General features: G+C 36.6%; 2 protein-coding genes across 4 annotated transcripts; one reads left to right on the top strand and one right to left on the bottom strand.

Moving 5' to 3' along the window:
- Positions 1-584: 584 nt before the first annotated feature.
- Positions 585-22,218, bottom strand: ppih (peptidylprolyl isomerase H (cyclophilin H)). Of its 2 annotated transcripts, none has more exons than XM_027167560.2 (9): positions 22,026-22,214; positions 12,507-12,571; positions 11,370-11,393; positions 10,989-11,033; positions 10,053-10,095; positions 8,121-8,213; positions 4,688-4,775; positions 4,452-4,492; positions 585-1,036 (listed from the first exon to the last, which is right to left on the bottom strand). In XM_027167560.2, exons 1-9 carry the CDS (start codon positions 22,089-22,091, stop codon positions 968-970), a joined length of 534 nt encoding a protein of 177 aa, XP_027023361.1. In that variant the 5' UTR covers positions 22,092-22,214; the 3' UTR covers positions 585-967. The 2 variants fall into 2 exon arrangements, with proteins under 2 accessions (XP_027023361.1, XP_047678900.1); XM_047822944.1 differs by lacking the exon at positions 585-1,036 and adding an exon at positions 1,082-1,210 and having other exon boundaries at positions 22,026-22,218.
- On the top strand, positions 12,625-18,635 carry si:dkeyp-100a1.6 (probable G-protein coupled receptor 160). 2 transcript variants are annotated; one of them, XM_047822942.1, is made up of 2 exons: positions 12,625-13,038; positions 16,339-18,635. In XM_047822942.1, exons 1-2 carry the CDS (start codon positions 12,988-12,990, stop codon positions 17,407-17,409), a joined length of 1,122 nt encoding a protein of 373 aa, XP_047678898.1. In that variant the 5' UTR covers positions 12,625-12,987; the 3' UTR covers positions 17,410-18,635. The 2 variants fall into 2 exon arrangements, with proteins under 2 accessions (XP_047678898.1, XP_047678899.1); XM_047822943.1 differs by lacking the exon at positions 12,625-13,038 and adding an exon at positions 15,072-15,215.
- Positions 22,219-23,937: the final 1,719 nt, after the last annotated feature.

The following is a 23,937-nucleotide window of genomic DNA, read 5'->3' as shown; positions in this document are numbered from 1 at the left end:
TAAAACCACATCCCCTCACACAGATACTGCCCACAGCATTTTAAAAGGGAACACTCGATGAGACAGAGTCATGGCAGAGTGTGAGACAGTCCGTCACAACCTCCTCCACTTTTGTCATGTAAATAGTGTGCTGGCGCTGTAGCCGAGTGGCTGGACGACGTGTGAAGAGCTTGTTGTTAACGGCCCAGCACAAAGACAGCCTTTAACATTGACCCTCAGAAACCTCCTGCCGAGACCAGAGCTCTTCCAGCTCTTCTGCTGAAAGGGCTCTTTTGTGTGGAAAGGATGGGGGTCTGAGCCATGATGGTGGGTAGGGAAGGAGGCTTTTGGATGGGTTAGGATGTGGATTTGGGGAAGGAGCAGAGACAATAGAAATTTCACTAGTAGGGAACTGGCATCAAATGGCACGCCTTAGGATAAAGGCTCAGTTTAGTTGCATTCTCTGTTCGAAAGCTTTCAAAAAAGTTGTGATGTTTGGGCAATTTTAGACTACAATTTTGTGTTATTAATGGGCTTAAACAAAATGAGCCCCAACGCTTTAATAACACAGACATGGAAAGTAAAGGAATGACTGAAACCCTTTCTTACAAAAACGCTGAGATTTATTCAGGATACTTGGAAAAGAATGTAGTCAGACAACATTGTGAATGGATAACTGTAAAATGATCCAAAAGATGGACAATGAAAGTATTCATCTTATGCCTCTAGAGAAACAGGACACACTTGTCTTCAGTATTTGTCTCACCATGTTTGTTATATCAGCTTTCTAAATTTTGAGGACATCACAGTTTATCATGTTGGAATTTGTGAGGAAGACACTGTAGAGCATCGTAGATCAAAATAATAGCAGAAAACTCAATCTTGATTTTAAGGTTTGTCTTGTGGGTGACATGAATATAATGAACCAGTGCATACATGTGACAACAATACAATTGTTTAAAAAATCAGATGTGGGAAAAGAAAGAAATCACATTTCTCCACACTGGCCAACGAGGATGGGTAGTTTGGGTTTGTTGTTTGGTCCCGTAGGCACATTCTGCAACACAGTTTACAAAGAAAACATGTTGAAATGTGACCAAAACCTATCAACAGAAATGAAATGACACATTAATACACTACCTTCAGTATTGTATGCCATAGCATATAGTGAAATCCAAAAGCAACTGGACGTTTGGTAGTTTAGTCTCTGGACTCAGCTCACTAGGTTTGACTATGAAAGCAAAGTATAGGGCTTCTGTTTTAATTAGAGCTTGTAGGCGTTTAGAAATTACAGGAATTTTAATACACAATGCCGATGTGTAATGTAACCAAAAATAATTTTACAATTTGCTGCTCGCTTGGTACTTGGACAAGAGAGCTAACAAAAGGGGAAGAGTTAATCATGTAGCTTGTTGTCTATAACCAAAATGAGACAGGGAGCAAACTGCCACCATTATGATTGAACATGGATTAGCAACGGAAAATACTGATAAATCAGTATAAAAAAAAAATAATTTTTTGGAGTCAGAGCACAGGTTCAGCCATTATACTGTCTCAGTGGAGCAGGGAGGATTAAGGGCCTTGCTCAAGGGCCCAACGGTGGCAGCTTGGCAGTGCTGTAGTTTGAAACCAATCCTCTTATCAACAAGCCAGAGAGCCTTAACCACTTGAGCCACCACTTTCTTATTCCTCTTATACCAAGGGAAATTTTTATAGCACTAATAATTTATTATTAAATCACAGAATAAGTCATCCATCCTTTTTCCAGATTCGTTTCTCTTCAAGGAAAAAAAATAAACAAAAAGAACTAGTAGAGAACTGGACGGGGTTTTGTCTGCTTCCAACATTATTTAACATTACTATTAAACAGAAAGCTATCAGAATCAGAATCAGAATCAGAATTGAAGAATATTTTTCCATTTGATCTTGCTGTAAACTTGATCTTGTTTGGATTTAATCATTTCATCTGCTGGTTTTAATGATCATTCCCTGTACATCCTGCAAGCATTCAACTACATGTTCTTGCAATATCATGCTAAAACAAATCTTGGATGGACGCAAAGATAGACAAACAGATGTACAGAATAAAAAAAACAGAATGAAAAGGGTTTGCCTTAAAACACTGGCATTAAGGTGCTATTCTTTTGTAAATATAAACTAAACCGCTTTTCAGAAAACCTTCACATTCATAGTTTATTGTCAATTAATACTGTTTAAAGTCTAAGTTATGTAGCACATCCAATGCACAAGTTTCAGTGAACCAGCTGTTTCCACAGAAGTGAACATATTCAAAGTGCATTGATAGAAACCTGTAATTTGTCCTGCACTTGCATTACTGTCCAAGCCATGCCATTATATCAACACCTTCTGACCATCAGAATGGAGATTTCAACAGTGCACGGCTATTAAAAGCAGTAGCCCTTTGAGCTTTATGGTCAGATCTAATAAAGATTAATCTGTGCTACCGTAATGAAATGAGGAAAAACCCACCTGTGGTTCTGTTGACACAAGTATTAACATCCATCTCAGATGAGCTGATTACTCATGGACAGCTGACGGACAAGCCGTTTACACGTGGTATTTATATCAAATGCACCTCTACTGACCACCTGTGATCTGATTTCATGATATAACTAAGTTAAGTAAGTGCTTCAGCAGCAGGAGTTATAAAAGTAGTTTTAATGGGGAAGGCGTTTACTCTTACTTCAGCATAGCAACTATAAAGCAGAGTGTAAAGCTATGAGATTCGGTTTGTGTTTAAAGTTTTTTAATAATAATAAATCATTTTATGAGTTCCTGGAAGATCGTGGATTAAGTTAAAAAAAACCCTCATGTTGTGTACTGCTACTTAACTCATTATTTTTGTGATGTACTTATGAGTTGAGTAAGAAGGTTGGTTGCCAACCGCCTAAAAGAATTACCAGAAAAATTACTAGCAAGTCATCATGTTAACAGGTAGCGATCTCAAGTTACTTGTGTTTCCATTGAACTGACAAGATTCAAAGAAATGTAATATGAGAAATTATGAAACAATTATTAGCCTGCGGGACATAAAAAAAAAAAAAATCCAGCTTTCAGTTTATGGTGTATGTGGAAACATTTACTTTCCCTATTGCTCATTACTTGGTTATCCATTAGTGGAAAGCAAATACTCCAGAGGAGAGCATGTTTCTATGATTAATCTGACCATCATGTCATGGCGTCCAGTAGCTGTTAAGGTGCAAGGAATTTGAGAAAGCACAACTGAAGAGAGTGATATGAGTCATTGTTGCTCTGTAGCTATTCACTGGAAGCTGAAGGAGAGTAATTAAATACACATGTCTCAAGCAACAGTGAAGCTCGCAGCTAAAAGGCAAAATGTTCGTTGCTTGCCACGTCATACGCTTAACCTGAACTTCACTGAGTACAAAAAGACGGAAAAGAATTGAAATATTTCTTCGACTGACAGCTGGGAAGATATGATTAGACAGACGTTATGTGACGTCCATGGTTGCAGACCATCAACCACTAAATACTACGAAATACTACATCAGGTACTATTCTAAGCTCCAAGACAAACCTCAGATACCAAGTGATACCAGAGAATGTAAACCTGGTGTACACGGTCATGCCAATAAAGAGACTGGACTGGTGACCTGATAAAAACGTCTTTATAGCATTTAAACAGAATATTTATTGCAGAAATATTTATTTGGAGAAGTATTTATTCTGGATTTTCAGAAGAGCTTGCTTTTTTTTTTTTTTTTTTTAAATTATCGCAGATTTTGACGCAAAGAAGATAAAGCCCCCTTCAATGTGTGTGTTAGTACAAATGTGTTAGTAAAGTGACCATTGAAATTCATTAACTACGATTTCAGTGGTAGTAGTTTAAAAGAAATTTTCTGCTTGTAATTTTGACAATTCAAGTCAAAAAAAAAAAAAAAACTGCACCAAAAGGCAAGCATTTTTGTAACATGTAACATGCTTGGGACATTTTGTCCCTTAATAATGAGTAATAAGTACCAGGTATAATAATAAGTTATAATAATAACTTAATATAACAATAAGTGAAATTGCTGGCATCAATGCATCATTACTAAATAAGCCACTTTGGTTGAAGATCAAAATCCTTTCAGGAAGTGGGGACATTGTGGAAGCACTGAAATGTTCCGTATGATAGAACTGTGAATAGCATCTAAATAAAGCTTGCATTCTGTCCCCGTTTCCATGTCACTCATCACTATCCTGTGAAAATGACTAATGCACCAAATCTATGTTGCTCACTGAATGACATCATACATTCACTGGCACCAAATCACTTATTCATTCTGATAAAGCAACCCATGGACTTTGACACTATTATACATCCATGTTGCCTTATAAAAGACTGTAAGTGGTCTTATAATGCAAACACGTGGCATGAATAACTAAACCACACGTGAGGAGCGGGATTAATCAAAGTCGTTTAAAATAAATTAAAATTAGAAACTCACCTCAATTTTTCTCATTATTAGCAAACCGTCCACCACTTTGCCTAAAGCAAGAAGAAATAATATAAAGAAAAGTTAAACATATTTAGATATTTCAGAGCTCTCTGGAGCACCATGAATCGTGTCTCTTCTCTACAGTGTGTTGAAAAAAATTTGTGTAAATTAATTCTCCAACTTAGAAACATGACATCCATGGGATGGGTCATATGGAAACGTCAGTGTGATGTGTTCATACTCACCGAACACGACATGCTTCCCGTCTAACCAGTCACATTTTGTACAGGTGATAAAAAACTGGCAGCCGTTTGTTCCTGGGCCACTGTTTGCCTTTGGAAAAGAAAAAAATTCATAAATAAATCAACTATTACAGTTCCACCATCATCATCATAAAAACCAAATCTAGTGCACACCATCATATAACCACTAGGCAAGGCAAGGCAAGGCAAGTTTATTTGTATAGCACATTTCATACACAGAGGTCATTCAAAGTGCTTTACATAGAAATTAGAAAACATGAAAGAAAGAAACCACTGTGGTGCAATTTTTAATTCTCCACTAGATTTCTTAATCAGGAAATCCTCATATTAATAACATGCAAGAAAACAATTTATTTGTTTAGCTTTAAAAAATGGTGTTTTTCAAATGCCAGGATATTGTATAAATAAGTATTGTCTCACGGTGTCTTGAGAAGACTTTATTTCTCTACAAACCGTCATTTATTAAACTGTAGTTAATTAATTATTGTTCTTTTTTTTAAAGTGAGAGCAAAGAAAGGCTGGTGAGGAAATTACTGATCGATTGAGACGTCATGTTATCATTTCCATTACACAGCTTCAGTGATCAAGATGGAATCAATCCCCTGATTACACAGTTCCACTTTTTGGCCATTTATTACACAGTTTTATATTATCTGCTGTTACCCAGAGGAGTTCTGTTCTGAGTTTAGTTCCTCTCAAGGTTTATTCCTCATGATGTCTCGAGGAGTTTTTCCTTGCCAACGTCACCTCCGGCTTGCTCATTAGTATGCATTTTAAATAAAATATTTTATACACTGCTGTGGTGCAACTTACAGTATGTGTGCTACCACAATTTCTGCTTCATGTGAAGCTGCATCACAGTTGATTATTTGTCTTTGGTTAGTTTACAAAATATAACAACAAACATTACAAAAAACCCCCCAAAAATCATTTAACTACCCAATGTAACTGGGTCAGCGAATCTGTTAAGAAAGTTAGCCTTGAATTATGACCAGATCTCAGGTAGAAATAATTTTACAAATTGTTTTGCATCATGTTAGCGTAAACATGTTTGGGGGTGAAAAGGACGACTATATAATATAAAGAAATCTCTGGTAATGCTACTGTGGCTGTGTTGACAGCTCCCTGACTTCACACGCTCTCCAGGCTTCTTAGTTTATTTACATACCGTTCGGAAGGAACAGGAATACGAAGAGCAGACTTCGAGCCAGGAAACAAGTACGAGGTATAAACACAAGGGCAAGAGCAGATGTTAAGCAGGATGCATTTTTTTTGGCAAATTGTCTCCACTTATAGATGCATCTATGAGACTATTATGAAACTGTTTCATAAAAAATAATACATAACTAAAAGACTATACAGAATTTGAGTGACAGATGTTTCGCCCTTCGACAGCTCTGTACAGTAATCAGGTGAGTGTGTGAGTTGTTCATCAACGCTCACACTATACAAAAACTGACAGTAATGAATAAATGACTCATGTTGTCAGCCACAGCAAGCTTGAGTCAGCCGGCAACTACAGTAGCATTTCTTCATAATTATAGTCTTAATTTTTTTTAGTATAGAAGGCAAAATATAACATTACTTCTTGCTGATTGTTTGTTCATTATATGTTATTAATGTCAAGTTCATTATTAAAAACTAAGATGACAGATCATTCTCTCATGTATTATCCTTCTGCCTTGAAAATGAAAATGAAATGAAAAGAGGCACAATATTTCAGCCTTAACTGACCAATTGTTCCTGATGATTCAATACAAGGTGTACAAAGGCCTATAAAAAAATTCCCACCCACAATAACAACATACAACAATTTGTAACTTTTTAAAGGAATAAAGGGAAAAAAACTGCATAAACCTAGTTGCAAAAGTATGTACACTCCTAAACTAACTGGTTATTTTCCCAATATTTCTTGCAAAAGCATTCTAGATCCATCAGTTTTGTAAGACCATCTCCTGTGCACAGCCTGCTTCATGTCACCCCACAGATTTTTAGCTCTGGTTAAGGCATTCAGGAACACTGATCTTCCTGTGGTTAAGCTGTTCCTTGATGAGTTACTTTGGATGGTTGTATACTTTGGACCACTAATGTGCTGAAAATGCCTCATCTTCAGCTTACTAATACATAACTGAAGGTTTTGCATCAAAATCTACTTAAAATCGAACTGAACTGTTCCAAACACACACACACACACACACACACACACACACACACACACACACACACACACACACACACACACACACACACACACACACACACCAAAAACACACTCAAACATTCATTCAATATACATCCATGTCTACAGCGCCACCCATATTAAACTGTCTGTCATGTTGCATGATTCAACATGTTTAACACATTGTTTTGCAAACCACAGGTCAGTGATATTTTGTGTGTTTGTCCTGTATTGTTTGTTTGCAGTCATTTGTCTTGCACTGTTTGCACTGGGTAGCACGCGCTGCATTTTACGTGGCTAGGACAACATACTTTAAGTCCTTAGCTGGACAAACGTTGTCTCATTTCACTATGTACTTCAAGAACTATATAATGTCAATAAAAGCTTCTTGACTTGGTATTTGCAGCTCTTCATGATCCCCTCCATCATGATAAAAGCTCTGAGTGAAAAAAAAAAAGCAGCCCTTAAAGCATGATGCTGCCATCACCATGGTGTTCTTTTTGGTGAGGAGCTTTTCCCCTACCACCAATATAACTTTTGGAATTGGTCTCATCAGATTATATTAATTATTAATATAATTATTAATTATGCCACTTTTTTTTATTAGGTGACTTAGTTAAGCATGGAGGCGTTTCAGTTTAGTTGTCCGACAAGATAACCCAGATGTGAAGAATGCAAGAGATTTGTTTTCGTCAGATATGTTGCCATTGTTCTCCTGGCCGCCTCAGGGGTAAGTTGTTGTCTTGATCTTTTATAAAAGTTTGGCAGGACATGCTGTTCTTGGTGCTGTCGCTGTGCTCCTCAATTTTATTTATTGCTTGATAATGGCTATGACAGTGTTCCTTTGTACATCTACTGATCTTGAAGTTCTTTTCTACTCATCTCCTGATTGATACCTGTCCAGAAGTGGGAGGGAATGCATGCTCTGAAAGCTCTTTGTGGAGCTGGCTTCAACAGTTTGAAGAAACCAAGAAGATGTGCAGAATACAGAAACAACTGGTCAGCTGTATGATAATTACTTTTGAACATGAGATTGAATGCGATTGGTTCATTCAGCCACGTCCCCGATTATAACAGTGTATGCAGGCTTATGCAACCAGGGTTCAAATGTATTTCTAATTCTTAGAATTAGAATTATTTTTATAGAACAAATGCCTGCCATTTAACTATGGGAGTGTGAAGTTGTTGTGTACATGCTAGATGTTAACAGAAGCAATTAGTTTAATGATTGTTTACCATAGATAGCAAGCCAGGAGCAGAATGTTTCAGTTTGAAGTTTTCATCTGCAAATGGACCTCTGTAGATGCTGCAGATCCCTGTTCCGTCTCCCTGTGAGAAAACACAGAGGTTCATGCCACATACACACACACACACACCCAACACCTATTAGTTAACAGAGCTGCATGTGATGGGTTTGAACACTAGAGGGTGAGAGAGAACATTCAGACAGTGAGCCGTCTTCCTGAAGGATGGTGAACCTTATAAGCTCTTAGTATCCGCTCACAACATGCAATTTAATCTTATACACAGCTGAGACTATGTCTACATGTCCTTTTTATATAAGGCATAATGTTTACGATTCAGTGAAGAACAACGTGTAATACGTATCAGCATCACACAAACATTTTTGCTTTACTTTTTTGTCTTACTGACTGACGTACAAATGACTGTAATACAGAAAAGCTTTGAATAATGAAAGATTTACAGTGAAATCTGACGAATGTGGCTTTGTTAACATGGAATCAGGATGATAGGTGACGTAACGATATGATTGTTCATTATTTGAAAGTTTGACACTGACCCTACGGGTTCAAAATTGCACTGCTTATACTCGAATTTTATCCGAATCTCAAATATCTCCCTACCTCTACACTGGTTCATCACACAGGGTAGGGAATAATGGGATTTTGTACATGCAAATAATATTGGGCATCATTTGCAATGCAATCTGTGCTTCTGAGAGATTTTTTTCATGTTTTTAGATTTTTTTCATGTTTTTAAATGAATCTATATTGAACTTTTTTTAACTGTCTTTAGAAAAAAAAAAAAAAAAAGAACACAGAGAAACATGAATAACAACACAACAAAAAACCCTGCACAAAAAACACAACACTGCAGAATACATGAGAATAACAATAGTAATAACAGGAACAATGGTATAAAGAAAAGATTCCAATTTTAAAATTCATAAAAACTTGTCTAATTTAAATGTGTAAATTAAAGCAGGTTGCCAAGTACTACAGAATTTAGCGCTTACATCTGACTCAATAATAAAGAGTCACAATGTTAAAAAGATTTCCAATGTTTAAGGCTAGGTGAATAAAGTGGCAAAAGCCATCGAATTCTTGGTAGAATGGTGTGGCTAATTGAGCTGTTGCTACAGCATAAGAAAAAGCACTTTTCGACTGCACGCATTAAGCAAGGAAGCATACCAATTCCTTTCTTAAACTGCGGAAAATATATCACACTAATATTCACAAGTTAGTTAGTAGTAGTGGATGAGCTTTAACTACTTAAAGAAATGTGAATGCAAAATGTTAGCGAGCGTGTGCCGAGTTCTCCATTGATATAAAAGTGCTGTCAAAAGCGGCATTTCAAGCAGTAATTGCAATCCCGAACCAAAGACTCTATTAATTAATAATGAACAAGATAAAAATATTAAGTTTTAATATTAGGCAATAAATTGAAAACTCTCCTAAAGTAAGACCAGACCTTAAAAGAACAACAATCTGTTCATGTTAGATATTAATCCAATATAGCATAGCCCTAATATTATCCAGGATAATACATTTATTTTTGAGGAAGGTTGTAAATAAAGCTCATGTAAGCTGTATGTCGGTTATAATTTACCTACGAATTAGGAGCATGTTTGAGTAGCATAGGGCACCATGTCAGTAGCTTAATAATAAAGGAAACTAAAGTCACAATAGATACAGCTGCAGTACAATGTTTATTTTGGTGCAACCTATGGTTATATATCCCATTTATATATTAAACGGCAATAATGTAGAAGCTGTCAGAGGATTTACCGCTCCCAAAATGCAAACAAGCGATACCTCAAGTAAATTCACACGACTCCTGTGTACTTTATCTCAGAAACTATAACACACAAAGCTAAGTCAAACAACACGGGTTCTGCATATTTACATAAAAACACTGCAGACTTACGTTTACAAAGTCGCCACCTTGAATCATGAAGTCTTTAATAACCCTGTAAAAGAGAAAAAAGAAAACAAGCAAGGTAAATTTTAGTACGTAATGTAAATTAAACATGCTGCACACAAGAACAAATCAGTCAAAAAGTCTAACAAAGCCTGATAGGATGAGAGAGAGAGAGAGAGAGAGAGAGAGAGAGAGAGAGAGAGAGAGAGAGAGATATTATGATTGGTGTTGTTTATTGTAAGTGTTATAACAAGCTGTATCATGTTTAGGTTTTCTTCAAACCGACCATCGAAAATACTGTGTGAGAAATGGGAGAAAATGTGTGGTGGGAGAGCATGACAAGAGACCAAAATGTGTGACACTTGACAGCCCTGAGGAAGTGAAAAGCTCTGCAGCAGACATCATAATAGGACTAAAGTGGGTCAGGTACAATAGCAAAATCTTTACAAAGACTTTCATTCTTCTGTACATCTTTAAAGAAAACCCAGAACTTCTCGAGAAAGGCTGCTAAACCTGACAAGCAAAAGAACAAAAACGGGCTTATCAGCTGCTCTTTTCTTTCTTGTAAAAACATGAATATAAAACAAGGAATTGTCTTGACAAACAGGACATTCTGGATGGAAGTCTTTAATGAGGCAGTAATAATGACTAGCATGACTGTAAAGGTCATGAAGCAAATTTGGTATTAATCATCAGTTCTAAAATCTATCGCCATATTACACAGCACTATCAAAATATAAGTGGTACTATTTGTTCCATTTTGAGGAACAGCTTTTCTGAGTTTCCTTATTTTGGTGGTATTTAAGCCTCTCATTAAAGACAAACATGAAAATCCACAGATCACTCATGTGTGAAATATGTTTGTTTATGAAATAATATGAATCATGAAACTGACTCCAGTACTCATATATGGGGTGGGAAATACACAGAATTAAGCCTTACCTATGGAAGGTGCATCCTTTGAATCCTATAGGAACACCATCTTTCCTGTTGAAGAGGATTTGCATGATGCAAATAAAGGCAAAAGATGAAAGGATGAAGGGGGGGGGGGGAAGGCACAACACACTCCCCAACATGCTTTATCTCTCTGATTAAATCTAACACCAAACATGTTAAAGTTGGACAAGGCTGATCTTTACTGTGTTAGTAAATAAAAGCATGAAGTAAAGCTTCAGGAGACAAAAGTGTTCACCACAGTACATCAGGAAATAATACAAGGCCATGCATGCTGACAAAAAATAAGGCTTCAAAAGGGTCTAAAATAACACCATTGCTTTAAAGAGTTCCCCAGAGACTGAGTAGAAAGCAATTAGACAGAGTTACCTGAATTCCCCTGTGCAGAACTGCCTGCAAGACAATACACAAGTGTATTATTTATATTTAAAAAAACACACACACACACACACACACACACTCACACTCACACTCACACTCACACTCACACTCACACTCACACTCACACACACACACACACACACACACACACACACTCACACTCACACACTCTTAGGGTTACACACCAACTGCCTGTGTTATACACAAATTATTTTGACTTGTGCTAGTGAAGAGTTTAGAAAATAAATTAAAGTCCAAATCATTTATTCTTATTCACTAAACATTTCTTCATTTCTGAATTAGCCAGACATTAAATCATGCACATACATGTCATTTGCCTCAGTTAATGCTGACATCAAAAACACTGGGACCAACCTCGATCCGACCATGTTTCGGGCCATTTTCAGTAAACCTGTGCTCCATGTAGGCTCAGATTCCTGTTCTTGGCTGACAAGATTGGAACCTGATGTGGTTTTCCACAATAGTAATAGCCCTGCCTGAAGGTTTGATGCGTCTGTGCCTTTTTAGAGGCTTTTCTTCTCAACACGGTTGTAAAGTGTGGTTATTTGTGTTAGCGTATTCTCCCTGTTTGACCATTCTCCTCATCTACAAGGCAGAACTGGGTGTTTTTTGTTTTGCGCACCATTCGGTGTGAACTATACAGAAATCTCAAGTCCCAATACTCCAACCAGCACCAAACACGGATGCCATCATCAGTCACTGAGGTCACGATTTTTCTCCGTACTGATGTTTGATGTGAAGATTAACTGGAGCTCTTGACCTGTATCTGAAGGACTGTATGAAATGCTAACACATGATTGGGTTGATTGTGTAATTGCTTGAGGTGTTTCTAATAATATATATAGTGATCTGTGCTGTACTATTTCAGTGGTAAAAATACCACTAATAAATATGATACACAACATTAAATAAAAGATTATTTCTATTCTAAAATCAGCTGGATAGTTGAGGCATAGTAATCATGAAGCACATGGATTCCAATTAGAATGTAGATGTGTATGAGCCGTAGGCCTGCATACTAAACTGCCTGTATCCAGCATATGCGTATCCTGGATAATAAGGCTAGTATATCAGCACTACTGTAGACGGGCGATTCATTTTTACCGAAAATTCTCAGCAGTCTTGGGAACAACATCTGCAAACAGTTCAATCTTCATTCTTCCAACATCCTGCAACGACAAACATGATTCGGTTAAAAAGAGGCAAAAACAACACACACGTACGTCTTCACATACGAGGAATTACATACTAATTCACATACTAGAACCAATTCCTTGTATGTGAAAACATACTCGGCAATAAAGACCTTTCTGATTCTGATGGGTACAACACATGTTAATTGTGCTGCCACTGTACAGTCAAACAGTGGGCCTACACACACCCACCAGCTCAAGACAAGCACAAATCTCTTGGCGTCACTGAACTGTGTGGGCTTCTGTAGGGAACAGTCAACATGGTCATGTAAAAGAAACTCATTTGCCTGGTAAGTTTGAGTGAAATTGCCTACAGCAAGATCAGAGATTCACTGATCTTCAGAATAATCCTTGGAGAGAAAAGTGGCTCAAGATAATGAACCAGCAAATGAATGGAGTCAGTGGTTTTTATCATTAAAGACACTGCATGTGGGTTGATGAAGGTAAGCAATACGATCTTATTACTTTATGCATACGTGTCATACTACAAGCAAACGGAAGTGCTGTAAGATCACTTTATCTGATGTGGATGACGAAAAATAACGACGTTACGATATAACTAGACATATATATTTTTGTTGCTGCTTTTTTATTCTCCGACCTAGGAGAATAATACCATATAAAATCATTTGAGACAGCTGGCAGGCAACGTACAATAATCCAGTCTAACTTCTCTTTTTGAGCATGTGTAGACTTCGCCAATATGTCAGGTGTATTTCCCTTCATCACAGCATTATTATAAAAGAGCTAATCACATTAACCAGGAAAAGCAACTGAAAAAAAATAACCTGAATGCAGATTGTGTGTAGATAAATACTTGCTGAGACACTGTTGGGAATTATTGCATTTAGCAGACACCCTTATCCAGAGCAACTAACGTTTATCACATGTACAGTATACAACTGAGCAGTTAAGGGTTAGGGGCTTTGCTTGTTAATCAATAGCCTAAAGTTTTAACCTTTGAGCTACCACCGCCTTATTGTATTTACTTATATGTATATAAACCTGTAAGAGATCCAGATGAAGGGCTCAGTGATGGCTGGATAGTGTTAGAAATAACCAACATCTACAAAAACTCAAGCGAATTTAAATCACCTGTGCTGCCATATAAGTGAACTGGAATTGGTGTATAATTGTGTATAAGTGTAGAGGAACCAACTGGACACTGTGTGAGTGGTGACAATGGCTACGTGAAAAACACCTATATCAAACAGCTGGGCAAACATATAAAACACTAATGTCAATATCTCGGTCATATTCTTCTGAAACATGAAAATAAATTGCACCTACTTCTGATTTACATTTACATTTACAGCATTTGGCAGACACCCTTATCCAGAGCGACGTACATAAGTGCTTAAATCTCTAACATTGAATACATTAATGCTTTAATGATCAATCAATCAATCAATCAATCAATCAATAATGCCTCTTTTTATAACAGTAAACTCTAATGCCAGCATCTACAGTTAGGACTGAAATCTCACTTGTCACTTGTGCTGCGCTCTCTCGAACAAGACTAACGGTGGCTCGGTTTTGGTCTGTACACGAATCTGTCAACAGATTCTAGTCACAAGAAACAAGTTGTTTCTTCATTTATTCACTCCATAGCAGCACTAACGACATTGAAATTAAAACAAAAAAAAAGTCTGACCAACAACTGACAAGCAGGATTTCCATATGGCTTTTAGAATGAAAGTGAAAGTGACGTGACATATGGCTAAGTAAGGTGACCCATACTCAGAATTCATTCTCTGTGTTTAACCCATCCAAAGTGCACACACACACACACACACACACACACACACACACACACACACACACACACACACACACACACACACACACACACACACACACACACACAGTGAACACACACCTAGGGGGTGGGGTTGTCGGTGCCTTGCTCAAGGGCATCTCAGTCGTGGCCGGCCCGAGGCTCGAAACCACAACCTTAGGGTTAGGAGTCAGACTCTCTAACCTTTAGGCCACAACGTCCCCCATGAATATGTTAGTCTAAATGTTAGAATCAAATGTTAGAAAGCTAGTGTGCTCTAAATCGATGACAAAAACTTACCATCTGTCTCTAGCATCAATAAGGTTCAACATATCATTCAAGATATCATTCTGCACTCCAGTATCTACGCAGGTTTTCGGTCCTGTCAAGTGTCCCACCTCCATGTAACTGGACGGTACGGCTTTTTTAAATGTGTGAAGAGACACTAGATATGTCTGGCTCCGACACATATTTAAACGGCTCTTAGTAATACTTATCCGTTTGCAAATCAATGAGAACAGGAACAACATAGTATTGTAAAAAAAAAGCCTTGGGGAGAAAAACTTGTATTACAAAGGCTTTAGAGCTGTGCATGATGAGAAACATGAGCAGAGGTGTTTCTTTAGGACCCAGAGAAAGCCACTCAATGGCAGGTGTGGTGGGAAGCAGCTAATGTGCTTCAGATTACCGGTAGAAGAGGCGTGGTAGAGCTAAAGGAGGAGCATCTGCACCCAACTGCTCGCACTAAGCCGAGGAACACATCACTCGCTTCCACACACTCACTTCAATATTGATGGGGTAGAAAGCTCAACATCTTCAGCAGAAGATAACGAAAACAAGCAGGTAAAGGTAGCAGATGCTATGCACTCTTCCTGAGTCTTGTTTATAGATAGGAATCTTGCTATTCGCTGTTTGTTTAACACGTTCCCTGATTCCATTCGAAAATGAAAGTATAGAAGTGGGTGGTGTCATTTAAATAATTTAGCAAATGATCCTAAAATCGCTTTACGGTGGTTCTTTATGTACAAAATTCTTCACTGCAACTTTACAAAATGACACTCATTTCATAACAATTACTGCTTTGTATGATTGAATGAAATACAAGATTTTAAAAAAATGTTTTTGGAACAAATCATACATTTGTTGGTACTGGAAATCATCCAGTTTAAAATCTTTGAAATTTTGTTTCTTCTCATATGTGATCGGGTTTGCCTCAGGAAATGACACCAGGAAACAGAAAAATATTTTAGGTGTTTTAGTTTCTAATGTTTCCTGGAAAAGAATATGCTGAGAATGCGCTCATGCTCAGGTGCATGTTGTATCCACTTGAGCAACCTAAAATGCAATAATGACTTAACATGACAAAACAATAAGGATTATTTTTAAGCATAACTGAAATCCACTGGCAGCTCAGGGCAGCGTTGCCCAAGATAATTACCTAAAGACTTGTGTATTGTTGAATGTTTGGTTCAAGTGAATCTTCTTGGCAACAAATTTAAATCCTTGATTAAATCCCTACCAAATTTGACTATGATAAAAAGCCAGGTATACTGTGATGGGTCTAGAAATCAAGCGCTACAGTATTTAAAAGCCTTTCGAAAGTATAATGAATGAATGTGTATACATGAATGCAAAGGAATTACCATGGCACGTCCATGTTGAATACATGGCTAGTCATGTTAGAGCTATGAAACAGCCTTATTTTTCACGGTAAGCGAATAAACATGGTGTGGTAAAGGAAATTAATTGCTTCAGGAGAGATCAAAACTGGCTGACATGAACAAAACAGGTCTGGTTAATATAATTTAGTTTGCATATAACAGTACTGGATGATGTGACAGCATCGTAATGTATACTATTGTGACTCTTTTGTCTGCACAGTTTAACAGCAGAATGTGGCCTGACTGGTTTCACAAGCACTTTTTGTGTATCTAATAATTTTCTGTTCATCTGTTCTCCACCGCAGAGCACTTCAGAAATGAGCCAGGTTGTCGACACAATGTTGGTTAACTATCCCCCTGGGAGCATGATGGCAGTGCTCCAGGAAAATACGGAGATCTGCACCACTGACACGACTCTGCAGTACGTGCTCCTCCTTCTTTCTAAAGTAGCTCTGAACACGCTGGTCTTGTCGTTTTGGTTGAGGAGCATTCCCAAGACGCTCCTTGGTATTTATGGCATCTCGATATACCTGGTGGATCTTCTGCTTATCTGCTCCATCTCCTGGGCGTGGTGTTTCTACCAGGATCATCACATCCATGAAGTTGTGTGCTCCAGTCTTTCACACAGCTCCATTGTATACTCCCTGCTACCTCTGCCTGTCCTTCTGGCAGGAGCCTTAGATTATGTTATCCAGCAATATGTGGGTTTCGGTCAGAAGTCATTAGGCAAGACTGTTGTTCACTGTGCAGTAGTGGCTCTGATGTGGATGCTGGCTTGCTTTTATTCTTACAGCTACACAGAGCCAGAGCTGCTGACCATCCAGTACAAAGAAGAGGGCACGGCTCTTGTGTGTTCTGTACAAGGATCTCTGGTGGTCAGTCACTTCTGTTTAAATGTGTTCGCCATTGTAGGCTTTGTACTTCTGCTTCACTGGAGAAAGCTTCCACGTTGGGTGCTCAGGGCTAACAAACTATCTGAGCAGAGGACTGGAACACTTTCTATGAGTGACCTAGCCTTTTCAACGAAACTGGAAAAACTTGAATCAGGAGCGTACATGGAAAAGCAGCAGGATCGTCCTCCTATCATGATCAGCCTTGTTTTGTGTTTTGCACTGAACTGGACTCCTTACCTGCTTATGAACGTGGTCTGTGATCTCCTGGGATTTGCTGTGCCAGCTTATGCAAGTGTCAATCTCCTTTTCACCGCCTGTGCCAACAGCTTATTTATGGGTGTGGCTTTCTGGTACAGAAGCAATAAGTATGGACCTATCTGCACAATGCCAGATGACATCTGTGCATGGAGTTTTTTCTGGTATTTGAGTAAGGAAAATGGCCAGTTTATAGCCAGTACAAAACTCTACGAAGGACTATACTAATTACTGCCAGTGAAAATGCCTTTTTAAAGGCTTCTTATCAGGTTTGTCACAATGACACATGGGTTCATCATGCCCTGCACAAGTACAACGTACAGTGTACATGTTGCCATGGCTTTGTGGATCGTCCATAATGAATAGTAATTATTGCGCTTTGATTCAGGGTTGCCAACTGTGGATTATTTTCATAATCGATTAGTTTCCACAGATTAAAAATCATGATTTCACATGGTACCTTAAAATAAGCTTTATCCTGAACTTCTCACTTATAATGAAAAATATTTCCCAACAATTACTGTATTTTTATAATGTACAAACTTTTTAAACAAAAAAAACAACAACAAAAAACTACAGAATCGGTAACATTACTGTTTACACTGATAAACTAACTATAATTATACTTTTGCACAGATACAGAGATTAAATGATAATTTACCTTTGTTTAAGCATTAAACAAGCTATAATATGTATAATATGTGCTGCTTGGTCCTAGTCACTTGTAAATTACTTGCCATCATGAAGCTGGATGCTCTTGTGATGTTCTTGTACTGTAGTCAGAATGAATATTTTAAATGAGATTTTCTCCTTCTGTTTACTAAAACTTAACTTTTAATTGCAATAGTTAGGAAAGGGACACGGGGGACATTTTCCTCCTTATACCGTAGGAGCATATTGATGCAAAGCATACGTGCAATAAACCTAAAAAAAAAAGGGATGAACCCGAATGAATTCTGTCCGTTAATGTGTGGCCAATTCTTTTAACCGGCTAGTTTTTAACCAACCTAAAGGTATGATTAACAGAACAGCATCAGAAGAAAAGTCTGCTTTGTAGGAGTGTTGAGATTGTAGATTATCAGCTACTTCAATATCAGTACACCACCTAAGGGCAACAATGCAATAAAGACACGCTGTGCAACATTATACCCTAGCCAAAAGCCATGACCTCCTTTTTTAAGTACACAGTAAAAACATGTCTACAGTGTAATATTTTTATTATACGTAAAAGCTTCTTTTATATGCTGTATGTTACAAACAAAAAGCATATAAATTACACCTTCCATAAAACACTGCAATAGCTTAATTAATTATTAACTGCTCATGACTCCTGAAGAACAATATTTGCTTAGAATGATATTTATTCACCATGTTTAAAAAGAGAAAATGAAACTGATACGGTCCTATTGTATAATTCATGTTGTTTGTGAAACAATAAACACAGTGCAGCGGGACTGATTTATAAATTTATCTAATGACCATGCGGTCTACGATTAACATCCAAGATCACAATTACAACGGTAATTTTTCAAGTCATTAACTTGAAAACTGCCACTTAACTCCGCAACTTGTTCTTTCAAAGACGACTCACAAAGCACGAACACCATAGTCTACAATTACTAGGAGTAGGGTCAACAGAAATATAGAAGATAAATGTGGAAATGTAAAGCAGCTCCATACACACCCAGTGTTCATCCATCATGTATATGACTTATCTGACACACCTGGTATTATCAAGATTCAAGACTCATTTACTTCACTGAAACCCTGCACTTTACTGTTACTACATGTCACTCACCAGCATGTTAAATACATCACTTTCCATTCTGTATATAAATATTTAACATCATGCTGCTACAGGTAGAATGTAAACATATTGCACCTTCAACCAATCCCACACCCACCCACACAATTATTTCTATTCTCCATTGTTTTGTTTTTTTAACTTTAACTCCTTCAGTTCAGTTGCTTTATATACACTAGGAAGAATAGCTGGATTTTACATTTCGCTTCAAGTTCTACTCTGGATATAATGACGTATTTGTCGACTAAAAATCTTGAATCTTGACTCTTGAATCAAATTTTTAAAAAAAAAATTGAGTTGTTTGTCACACAACTGTACACAGTATGACAGTACAGAGGTGAGGTGCTTTTTTTGACTGTCCAAGTCATAAAAATAAGATGCAATAAGAATAAAAGTGAAAAAAAAGAGGAATAAAAATACACTAAGAATAGAATTTTAATTAAAAAAATATCATTAGCTATACAGGTGTCAAAGGGAAGAATGTAGACGGGGAAAGATATTAAAATACATATTATTTGTGTGTATGTGTGTGAGTGTGTGTGAATGCAAATCAACCTTATGCCAAAAACGAGACCAATTTCTAATTAATGCCAAACAAAGAATTCAAACAAAAGCACTTATAAATAGCCACAGAATGCCATTTAAATAATTGAAAAAGGCTTTTCTCATTTTTTGATCCAACTTTTTTGATATTTGTGACCTGCCAACATCAGGACCTGACACCCTTCAAACCCTGTACGCTTTATTCCCAAAACCACGACCATTACTGCAAAAATGAGTTAAATCAGATATTGTTTCTAAATAAAGAGAAATTAAATACACAGCTTTCAACGAAGCCACTCTTTCAGCCCAGGTGCTGCAGTGCAGTGGGTCTACTACCATTAAACCAATTCAATGACACATGGTTAGAAGAAATAAAGACAAAAGTGCAAAGCCTGACAAAAATCTAAACAGCTTCAATGATTAATGCGAGTAGCTACATAAGTGTCGGAGTGATTGAATCATAACTGATGCATTCGATATAGCTGCAGTTTATAAGTACAGGATTTTCACAAACCGATACTATATAAACTCAGTGTTAAATCAGAACGTGAGAAAATGTGATCTCTGAAACTTTCAGTGGCTATTTCAGAACTTTCGGCTTTGTTGGTTTTTTAAACACAGGACAGGAACAGTCTCAGGGTTCAGAGTGATGAGGATGTTACATTACCCCCAAGCAACAAAGAACTAATCAAACTTTAAAATGCCTTCCGCTTTCTCAGTAACGTCACAAGATTTTTTTTATCTAAACAGGCTAAGTAAGATTCTTGTGAAGGAATGATTGTATATATTATTTTATGCAACAGCAAACTAAACGGAAGACTCCTTCCATCTACTTTTAATAATCTACTTACCAAAAACCTCATCCACAAACTTTATATAATAGTATATAAATATAGTGTATATTGTTGCAAGCAACACACATTCTCTAGAGGAAGCCCAAACAAAAAAATGTTTATTATGCTATAGAAAGGAGAAAGAGTATATGCTCTGAAGAAGAGTAACAGGCTGAAAGAAAACAACATATATTTTATAAATAAATAACAGGAGGATTGATGTTTTAACAAATCACAACAAAGACAGTGTTGAATAAACACGTTACTGGACTCCAGTGTTAAGAAATCAGATAGGAAAACCTTGAGAAGGTGATAAAAGGGAAACATTGCATGACATACAGGGTCACCGCAACCTCAGAGGTTTAAAGACTAAATCGTGGGGTAAATACGTGTACAGACGTCCAAAAAGTACAAGCTACAGTCAAAACTGAAAACAAATGTCAAAATAATACTGATAACAAGGAGTACTGTTAAAATGAGGCTCAACAATATGCAAAAAAATGTCAACATCCGACCTGTTCGTCTGGTAAAGCTCTGAAACTTCCCACTCTGAATGTGACATGAGCAGTACAGAAAAGAAAAAAAACAAACTACTGTCTGTTATCTGTTGACCCTCAATGACCAGAAATCATTCACGCTGAAGAAAAGAGTAGGGGAAAATGACTGACCCAAATCATCTTAGCCACGTTCTTCTTCAAAATTTACAAGAAAAGTCACGATACCCAGGATAAGAGCCATGAAATCCAGCACCAAGTAATCACACAGTCCACACAGTAAGTTCCACAGGAACCAATATAATAATAATAATAATAATAATAGAATCTGAAAGGTCTGTTCACACAAGAAACAAGATTAACTTTTTGTCTGCATTCTTGCATTGTCTACAATTTGTAATATATATATAATTTATATAATAATAATAATAATAATAATAATAATAATAATAATAATAATATATTTATACAATAAATTTATTAAAATATATTTGTGTTAGTGGTGCCATGCCCAAAGATAACATCCTAAACAGAAATTATTTTAAGAAATAAATGAGAACGATATGATATTTTGTTTTTTTTTTCTTAAATTTTTACCAAACGCTATTTGTTTGTTATACTCTAGATTGCACTTTATGTCAGAGAGCATGATTATGAATATGCAAATCAGTCTGTGACGTCATCCAGCGACTCATGAAACGCGCGCTCTAGCTACTTTCCCCTGAAAACAGTGCTAACGGTGATTAGGTGTGTAAACGGAGTGCAGTGGAGTCTGAACGCTACACACAAACACATTTTATATATATATATATATATATATATATATATATATATATATATATATATATATATATATATATATACACACACACACACACAAACGATTCTCCTTTAAAACAACCCGACAGCAAATGCAACACTAACTATTAAAAGCTAAGCTGTTGTATTATAAGTTAGCATGTTATAAGCAGTTTTACACGAGAACTTTTACGTGTAAAATAGGCACGCAGAAGACTCCAGCTCCTATATGAGTGAATTTAAATAAACGCTTTCACTTTTAGCTGCTTAGCACATCGTCACGCGCACATTTCAGTTCAAACTGATTTAGCAGTTTAGCTTTAGCTTGGGACCGTGTTTAGCTACATAAAGTGGATAAATTACAGGTCTTACCTGTCCTCCTATCGTCACATCAAAGAACACAATGGGATTATTGGGGTTTGAAGGTTGGACGTTCATTTTTGAGCTTTAATAGTGAATAAATCTTAATACAAAAGAAGTTTATTTGGCTAGTTTTAGTAAATAGATGGTACCACGAAACAAAAATATGAACACTACGGCAAGCTTAAAGGGACAGTTCTACGGAGGCTCTTAAGGGACATGACCGTCACGAATTAGTCGTATTATGATGTTTATTGGATTTATTTCTTTACTACACGATTTTCCCGATGCTGTTGTTTCAGCTATTATTAGTAAATTGGTGTTCCTGATCCAGACTTGATCATTGTCTTATAACTGCACACTCAGCTGCAGTTTATTACTCATACACAACAATGTGTGTGTGGGTGTAAAAAAAAGGTGTGTGTGTGTGTATATATGTATATATATGTATATACATTTATTTTTTACATTGATATTACATTGATAAACACTTATTTACACATATTTTTTTTATAGTTACAGTCCATATTTTTGCACATCCGCAAAGATCATTCCTGTTTTCTTTTGTTATAGCTGCAATAAACAGTCATTTTTTCAGTTACTTGTTGAATTAAAAAGAAAATGCAGCTTGCTACTAAGAAACAACAAAGCATCATCTCTTCAAAACCATGACATGAGTTTTCTTACAATTTTATATCAGCAGTTCTACGTTTGTTAATGAGAATTTAAACATAATTAAATACCAATTTAATTAAAAGAATTTATATACACACACACACACACACACACACACACACACACACACACACACACACACACACACACACATATATATATATATATATATATTTGTGTGTGTGTGTGTGTGTGTGTGTGTGTGTATAAATTCTTTTAATGAAGCACTGAATTACTAGAACTGTCAGTCATCACATATATATATTACATTTACAGCATTTGGCAGACGCCCTTATCCAGACAATATTACACACACTACTGCTGCTGTATATTGTACAAAAGCATAATAATGCACAATACTGTTACTTGAAGTACCATGCACTTCTCACACTTTATGTACATATCTGATCAGTCATATATTCTGTATTTAGATTCAATACTCATACTGTCTATAATTGTATCACATCATCTGCATTGTCTTGTATAGTCTGGATTATCTTGTCTTGTATAGTATAATGTTATTTATGTCAGTACTTTTGAGTCACAATTAGCTGGAACTAAATTCCTTGTGTGTGAAAACAGACTTGGCCAATAAACTTGGTTCTGATTCTGAAATAGCTCTTTGGAATACCATCAATATTACTCTATTTACTCAGTTATAGTTAGTCCAGTACCATATATTTTCTTCTTAGAATCAGAATCATATAGTTAGTCTAGTTTCATATAATTTCTTACTCTACTGGGTATGAAAACAGGATGTCATTCACACTAAAAACAACATTAATGGCTAAAAAGCCAGCTTGCTTCAATAAATCGATTCACAATAAGCCTGGTACTTTATACAGGAGCTTGATGAAACTATAAAATTAATATGCTGAAATCACAAGGGGAACATTAAGTACTTTTGTGTGCAAAAAGACTAAGAAGCTCCAAATGAAAAATGTGGGATTAAACTTAATGCTATTTACAGAAATGTATATTAGTTATTTGAAATGCATATAAAAACAGCCTAACATTTCACCTTAAGCCCGATACAACTATAGATGTGGGATATGGTAGTCTAGTGGTTAAGGTGTTGGTCTACTGAGTGAAAGGTTGGGAGTTCGAATCCCAGGTCACCAAACTACCACTGCTGGCCCCCTGAGCAAAGTTATTAACATGAAATTTGGTACCTGTTTGTTTATTAAGACAGTTCCAGATGTTTTTTAGCAAAAAAAATAGCTTATAAAAAGTCTCAGAAAAGAAACAA

Source organism: Tachysurus fulvidraco, chromosome 14 (genome assembly GCF_022655615.1).
Source record: "Tachysurus fulvidraco isolate hzauxx_2018 chromosome 14, HZAU_PFXX_2.0, whole genome shotgun sequence".
Lineage (NCBI taxonomy): Eukaryota > Metazoa > Chordata > Actinopteri > Siluriformes > Bagridae > Tachysurus > Tachysurus fulvidraco.
The sequence above is the reverse complement of the archived record's forward strand: the minus strand, read 5'-3'. Positions and strand labels throughout refer to the sequence as shown.

What these genes read in the sequence shown, in the direction of transcription:
- si:dkeyp-100a1.6 (XM_047822942.1), top strand. Translation starts at nt 12,988, where the DNA reads ATGGAGTCAGTGGTTTTTATCATTAAAGACACTGCATGTGGGTTGATG. An exon ending in CTGCATGTGGGTTGATGAAG is followed by an intron (nt 13,039 to 16,338) that starts GTAAGCAATACG and finishes TCTCCACCGCAG; the next exon opens with AGCACTTCAGAAATGAGCCA.
- ppih (XM_027167560.2), bottom strand. Translation starts at nt 22,091, where the DNA reads ATGAACGTCCAACCTTCAAACCCCAATAATCCCATTGTGTTCTTTGAT. An exon ending in TTCTGCACAGGGGAATTCAG is followed by an intron (nt 11,034 to 11,369) that starts GTAACTCTGTCT and finishes CCTCTTCAACAG; the next exon opens with GAAAGATGGTGTTCCTATAG. An exon ending in AAAGGATGCACCTTCCATAG is followed by an intron (nt 10,096 to 10,988) that starts GTAAGGCTTAAT and finishes TCTCTTTTACAG; the next exon opens with GGTTATTAAAGACTTCATGA.